At 31.0% G+C, this 7865-nt stretch overlaps 1 protein-coding gene across 1 annotated transcript; it reads right to left on the reverse strand.

Annotated features, from left to right (window-relative positions):
• Window positions 1-3617: 3617 nt before the first annotated feature.
• On the reverse strand, window positions 3618-5445 carry LOC111711953 (uncharacterized). The gene is made up of 4 exons (XM_023486443.1): window positions 5367-5445; window positions 5037-5125; window positions 4715-4834; window positions 3618-3653 (listed from the first exon to the last, which is right to left on the reverse strand). Exons 1-4 carry the CDS (start codon window positions 5428-5430, stop codon window positions 3618-3620), a joined length of 309 nt encoding a protein of 102 aa, XP_023342211.1. The 5' UTR covers window positions 5431-5445.
• Between the last annotated feature and the right edge of the window lie 2420 nt (window positions 5446-7865).

Raw genomic sequence — 7865 nt, forward strand, 5'->3', positions numbered from 1 at the left:
AAGGATATCTGAATCCCTCCAGTGGAATTATAAACCCCTTGGAAGGATAACTGAATCCCTCCAGTGGTATTATAACCCCCCAGGAAGGACATCTAAATCCCTCCAGTGAAATGTAAATCACCCTGCGTAAAGTTTTAATTGTAAAAGGCATTTTTTGAAACCCCTCCAGTGAAAATAAAATCCCTCCGGTGGTCTCCGGTAGAATCGAAATCTTACTACGAACTTCTTTGAGTCGGATATTACATGTCTCCTAGAAATCTTATTTATCAGGTCTAAGGTTTGGCATATTCTTTATTAACAATAAATGATAGAAAAGTAAAAATATCACATCAATCCAGCCAGCCTATATTTTGTGCTGGGTCTACTACACACTGGGTACGCCAGACCTGCCGGTACCAGAGATTGCATTTATGGTAAGATTACACTATAGACCGAACAGTAGATGTAAATGGTTCTTACTCACTCTCCACTAAAACTGAATATTTGCGCTAAATATGATTCATCATTATTTTTTTTAATTGAACAGCTGTTATTACTGCAGTTGAAAGGACTGCATAAAATGTAAACTTAATTTCAAGGGTATTTAGAAATTGATTATTTTTGTTTGAGGTTTCATGACATGTGCTTTTTGGCTCCAGAAACATGGAGGAAATTCCAGAATTGAACACTTTAGAAAAACTAATATATCCTCCTCATTCTTAGTTCATAGTTGTTACTAATAATAGGAGGTTTAAAGGGTACTGTTGTGAATCGGACATGGCAGATAAAATGGACTCTACATGTCCATTTAATTCAACGTTTGCATGAGATGTATATAATTATAAACATTTGTGTGTTTATAATTTGCAGAGTTGTGGTATAAGAAATATTATTGTAGCTTAAAAAATTCATATTTTAATTAAGTTTTCAATAATTTAAAATTTAGTTTAGAAATACTTTTTTATCCAGAATAATAAATCTTGTATTATCATCATTTAGTCATGTTTCCGCAATAAACCTTATCACTTTTTTATTGCCAATTCAGAATTGTTTTTTGCTTATTGCAAAATATTTCAATATCTAGATGTCGCTTTACATGATTAGTTTTTCCTAAGCTATAACATATTTAGACATAAATATTTTTCAAAAAAGAATAAACATATGAAGGAGTAGTAAATGTAATATTCCTATTTTTCAAAATAATTGTTTCATCTCATAAACGCCAATATCTTTACATTTTAAGTTTTAAACTAAAATATATCTTTTGAATGGAATTTAAATAAGCATCAACCGGGTTCTTTACATCATGATGTTCAGAAGATTTCTGGAGGGTCAATGACCTAATAATAAAATAATAAAAATGGGTCAATAATATGTTATAAATAGCCAAAGTTAATAAATTAATGAAACTAGGCTTTTAGGACTTTTTGCGCCCATCTTCTGTTTTAACTTTTAATTGTGGCTTTATCTGTGAGCATCTTCTCTTTGCACAGCATAAAAAAAAAAGTTTGCGGATTTCATAATTTTTTCTTGCGCATTTTCAAATAAAAAAATTAAAATTTAAACACAAAATTAAAAATTTTGATTATTCATAAACCTTCCCTGGGGCCACTTGAGGTCCCACACAAAATTTGGGCACGATCGGTTCAGCTGTTTTGACGTTTCTTGGATACAAACAAACAAACAGACAAGCCAAATTTATGTATTGAAGTCAAACAAAAGTAAATTGAATGTATGATTCAAATCTTAGATGTTTTTAATAATATTTCCCAAGTAACAAAAGTGTGGAATTTCCCCATATTCTCCAACCGTGGTGTCTTTCTATGAAGAATATTCGAGGAGTTTCTCGAGAATCATTTCCTGTAACTGATTCCTAGGAAATTCTAGAGAAATTCCCCAGAATTGGTTCCCAAGATGAGAGATTTTTTGGGGATCACAGTTTTGAGTCTCAGTTTCGAGAAATTCCTGAGAAATTCTTCGGAAATTTTCCCCAAGAAATTCCTGAGACGTTATTTCAAATCTATATATAATCCAGTCAACTGCAGTATCCCAACAAACAAAAACCCGTGAAGAACACAAGATTATTTGGTTTATTTCACACGAGTGACTCGTCATTATCCCGTGATAATTCACGTGTTGTCGAGGTGATTGTCGACGATTTGAACACGGGTCTAGGACCGAGTTTTTACACGGCGAAAACTTGAGTTTATTTCACGAGATGAACACGGGATTTTTTTCACGAGATGAACACGGGATTTTTACATGGGAAAATTATTTTTCTCTCATCTACTTTAATTACATTTTTAAAAACCCCGGGAAAGGGGGGGGGATACATAATTGATTTTTGATATAGAAATATATTATAAAATATACTGTGTAAAAGTATATAACTATTACAAAATGTTTAGAAACTAAACATTTTAGTTTATATCTTTTACATTAAACATCTTGAACATGTAAACTTTAAACTTTTCTTATCACAAAGTGAAATTTCAAGTCTAAATATTGTTCAATTATGTTAATGTATTCATAATTATATGAATTCCCCTTCCTGTATATATCTAAAATATCGATATTCCAGAAAGGGGTTGTTGAGAAATAGAATACAAAATTCAATGTGAAACTTTTCTAAACTATGCTCATGCATGTTATAATCTGAAAAATTTATGTCAGTTGAAATATTTCATTTTAACCACCATCTCTTAACTCCCCCCACCATTCCCTAAGCAACCAATGATGTTCCCTCTAACAACCAATACTCCTGGTAGTAAAAACTACTGTAGGTATTTGAATGCTTGGATGAGAACCCGGAAATAATGCAAAAATAAGATGAATTTTTATTGTCAATTGAAACATTAATCAATCTAATGTTATTCAGAATGCAGAAAATAAGTTAAACTAACTTCATTTTGACGAGAATTTGTTTTTAAATTTTCATGAGAAAGGAATTAAGTCTTTGCCACAAATTCGGATTTTCAAAACCCAATTTCTTTTAAACCAAATGTTGTATACCATAGATATTTCAAACTATGAATTCTGGTGGATCAAACAATGTAAGTTTGAAATATGAAAGGTATGCATCATCTGGTTGTTGAGATATATGTATGTTATAAAATTGGGATTTTTGGCAAAAACTCAATTCCTTTGCTGAAATGAGTAAAAATAAAAAAGGTGTATTTCCAGGATAAAAATCCGTACAATCCGTACAATTTTAGGTTTACAAAAAAAAATCCGTACAATCCGTACATTAGATTAAGATACCATAAAGCAAAACATAAAAAAAACTTACTGATGAAACTACTCCATCCAGACTTCAAAGTCGCCTCAAAGTCGACATTGAACATCCACTTAAACTAAAGATAAATAATCAAACATATGTATTCAAGCATTAAAACATGTCGAAACATCTGGTCCTCTTTAAAGTTAAACTATAGAAGTAGTCAATGAAGATGTTGTAATAGAAGTAAATAATTTTAATACTTTGAACATTAAAACGAAAAATTAACAAGTTTAAATCAATATTTTTGAATTGAAATTTACTTTTCTTAATTCATTTCATCGTAACTGCCACAGTGTAATGTAATGCTCGGAAATTACTTACATGAGACGATACATATCGAGCAGAGCTAAGGAAGATCTTAATGAACAGTTCGTCCGTTAGAACTCTGTGCTCCCTGAAAAATTCAGTATCTAATTTTTATCTTTGTGTTCTTAAAACGGAGCCAGGTGGTTTTGTACTCATTTGATTTACGTACTTTCTCATTTTAGCAATTTATCATGATAATAATTTTCTTTTAATGGAATCATAACATTTTTTTTTGTATTGAAAAACGTTAAACTGCATTAGATTATTCATTATAAACAATTTAATCTTTTTGGCAAAGATGTATAGATAGATGTACCTTAACTTAAACTGCAGTGTTCCCCTAGAACTCTGAAACATAGATTCAGTTATCCCCATCGAAGTCTTTCTTTCCAGGGTTTTCAGTAATTCCAAGCTTTCTACATCAAGCTAAAAATTATTACGTGAACAAATTTAAAATCTATTATTTTTTATCATTCCAATGATTTCTGAATCATTAAATCTGATGTTGATCATTTTTCCTTTAATTTAAACAAAAAACTTTGTTTCGAAATTTGTTGTGAAGTTCCAACATTTGTTCAGATTATTTTACAATCTAAGAGTGCTCAGGGACCTATGCACAACACTTTTAAGATCAAAACAATCCAAAGTAATGCAGACTTACTGTGGATGGGTTGATCTAAAACTGAGAAGAACGCAGAAAGTTCAAATGAAAAAGATTCGATATATTGCGTAAAGATGAGAAGTATGGGATTGATTGAGTAAAGATGAGAAGTATTGGACCGATTGAGTACATTGATTTAGTAAAGATAAAATGTCTAGTATGAATTGTGTAAACGTGAGAAGTATGGAATTTATTTTGTACAGATAAAAAGTCTGGGATTGATTGAGTAAAGATGAAAGGTATGGGATTGATTGAGTAAAAATTAACAGTATGGGAGTGAGCGAATAAAGATGAAAATTATTGGATTAATTGATTTAAGAGGAAAAGTATGGGATTGATTGATTTAAGAGGAAAAGTATGGGATTGATTGATTTAAGAGGAAAAGTATGGGATTGATTGATTTAAGAGGAAAAGTATGGGATTGATTGAGTAAAGATGAAAAGGATTGGATACAAAATGTTCACTAGAAACATTAACTTCAATATTACCTCTCCATTATGTTTGCCCGGACTGCAAGGCAGGTTGAACCTCTTCTTCTTCTGTTTCCGTGAATCTTCAGAGCTTACAAATATTCTCCTTTTCTTATCTTTGTCAAACCTTGACGTCATCTAAAAATAATTTGAAAGGTTTACATTGCCATTTCATTAAATGACCCAAAAAAAGTTTTTATTGCAAACAAGGTTTTCTTTATTGGCAAAGAAACAAATGTTCGTTAATAAGTTAGTATTTGTAAGATTAACAGTTCATAAAGTGATTTTAAATCTTTAAAGGTTTACAGACAATCAGTAACACTCAATTCAATTTTCTTACCCACTGGCTCATAGCTCTTGGTAGAGTGGAAACAGATGAAAGCAGCATACGCGTAGATGAAACTCCCGCAGCATCAATCTCTGTAACTTCTATAAATGTTTATTTTACCCATTAGGAATTTTCACCATTTATGTTCATTACAACAAGAAATTTTAAAGAATTTTATTTAAATTCAAAGATATTGATCTAAAAGTTACATATTTCAAGTAAATAAAAACATGAGAACACATTCTTCTCCATCTTTACCCAATCCTTTTAAGTGTTAAGACATGAGACATATAAAAAGTAGCAAATGTAAATGAAAAAACAACCAGTTAATAAAAACATCACCTGGTTCATACAGGAACATGTTAGGATAATGAGGTCCAACCACACTTCTGATAACTTTACCCATAAAAGAATATCCACATTGCAGACTTCGGTTCGGCCAATTCTCTCCGATGAACCCTGCAAGTATATTGTGCAAATACTTATCACTTCATAAAGAAAATTTAATTTCTTTTCTCAAAAAAAATTTAGTTATTTAACTAAATTTAAAACATGAACTTTATTAACCAGAACTAAGGATCCAATTAATTTTGATGCAGATCTGGATCCCAGATCCTGGATCCGGATCCCCACTTAAAAAAAGGTTTTTAATTTTAAATTTACTAAATTTGTTCTAACAAAGCAGAGATTTGAATGTTTTGTTCGATTATTTTTATGTTAAAACTTAACAAACCATTTATAACTCAGGAGATTTTTATAATCTCTCTTTTTATAATAGTTAATATTTTGGTTAGAAGAGTAAAAAATTTGTTTTTGCAAATTTTGGTTGATATTTTTGCCCTTGGATCCGGATCCGTTGATCTGCACATTTTTACGAATCCTTGTCCAGGAAGCCAAAATCTTACGGATCAGGATACTAAGCACTGTTATTAACTTTTTTTTTATCAGGGATGAAATTTACCTATAACTTTGTTTATTATCTCTGTTCTTAATAACTTGTACTCCAAACAATGTGTCAACCTAAATCAGAATTATCTTTAAATAAGAATTTTAAAAATATTTTTAAAAATTTGGTAATCAACCATTTTTTCTCAGTTATCGCCCATGTAATTTTATTTTTCTGTATTTTTTCAAATGATCTTGTGTTCGAATATAATGAATTTAAGCCGCGTCTAAAATCCCCCCAAAACCGGTTTCAATTAAGCGCTGGCTTAAATCTTGAAAAATGTAATACAATTTTAAGTGGATCCAATCATATTTGAGCCGCAGCTTAAATTTAAGCCGCACCTCAAATTATTTAAATTCGGCCTCTGGTGATCAAGATAATTTATTCAATTTTTAAGTAAAAGTTATTGAGCATTTAAAATAATGTAGACGATTGCTTTTAGCATGCATTTGTTATCCTTTTCTGATCGAACTTATAACATTATAATGTAAACTTAAGTCCTTTTCAATAATTTTCTGAAATTTTTTTAATGCTTCAAAGCTTTGAGGACTGATAAACACCCGTTACCTTGAAGGAGATCAATACCCCCCCCCCCCCANCCAACTGAAGCCGGTATAACCTATTGACCTGCCACCTATTGGCAAAACTCGGCATATATGTAGGAAGGATCTGGAATAAAACAAGACAACATTTGGTTTAAAAATGAAGGCGCTAAAAATTAAAAACCTTACCCGGTCAAAATTGACCGTCCCGTCACGAATGGGTTAATTTTAATTTATTATTAAAGGGACTGAAAGTGGAATTTGAAGTTATCCTCCATTTTCAAATTCCAATTAGCCACATTAGTATATAGTTGATTTTTCATAATATGTTTTGATTTGATTTTTAAAAATAATATTTAGCTTTCAACTTGTTTTCGAACATTCCTGGAAATATGAAAATGTCGTCTTCATTACCAAAAATCCTCGAAACAGGAATAAATGTTTTTATAACTCTGAGATCATAACAATAAAAACATATTATGAAAAATTAACTATATACAAATGTGGCAAAAGATAATCGATGACTATAGGTTGTAATATCTGAATGATTCGTTTGAAATTAAATAGATTTTTTTACGGTCTAAGTCGTATGTTGCATCTCTGAATTTGTGTGGACACTACTTTCTTAGGTATTAGTCGTTTTTAACAATTTTCTCCTTATAAGCACAACGGATAGAAGTAAGATTAGTAGCGATCAAAAGCGCTTTTTTATCGCATTAAGCCTTTCATTTCTCGCGAACACTCCCTTTAAAGGCTTTAAAAACATCGAATCAAATGCTGTCACTCTAAGCTACATTCTCTATAAGAACATTCGCGACCCATCTTACATCAGACTTTGCATTTAATGACTATGTAGAAATACTGCATAGGTGTATATTTTTCTGTTTGACCAAAAATATTAGCTTTCATCGGAAAAAAACGATTTTATTAAGTTGATCAAAAACTTACCATGGATGTAGCACCATCACCAGTTGCTGTACTCTGTATCTGGGTATCCTGTGATTCTCGATTTTCAGGATCAGGTAGGATGTCTGGATCTTGGTCCTCTAGAAGAGAACCATCACGCGACACATTAATTTCAACTTTTATTAATTTTATTAACGACAATGAATGATATAAGAAAATGTGTGCTTTCCCATAAACTTAGAAAATTGAATATGTAAGAACGGAGATGATTTATGCGATAAATATATACCCCTAAAAAACAGATACACAATTAATATATTTATATTAAATGGACTGTTCGCGAAAAATGAAAGGAGCTATAGGCTTAATGCGATAAGAAACAACGCAACAGATAGAAGTAAGATTATTAGCGATCAAAAGCGCTTTTTATCGCATTAAGCCTATACC

This window comes from Eurytemora carolleeae, unplaced genomic scaffold, assembly GCF_000591075.1.
Source record: "Eurytemora carolleeae unplaced genomic scaffold, Eaff_2.0 scaffold1178, whole genome shotgun sequence".
NCBI classification, from domain to species: Eukaryota; Metazoa; Arthropoda; class Copepoda; order Calanoida; family Temoridae; genus Eurytemora; species Eurytemora carolleeae.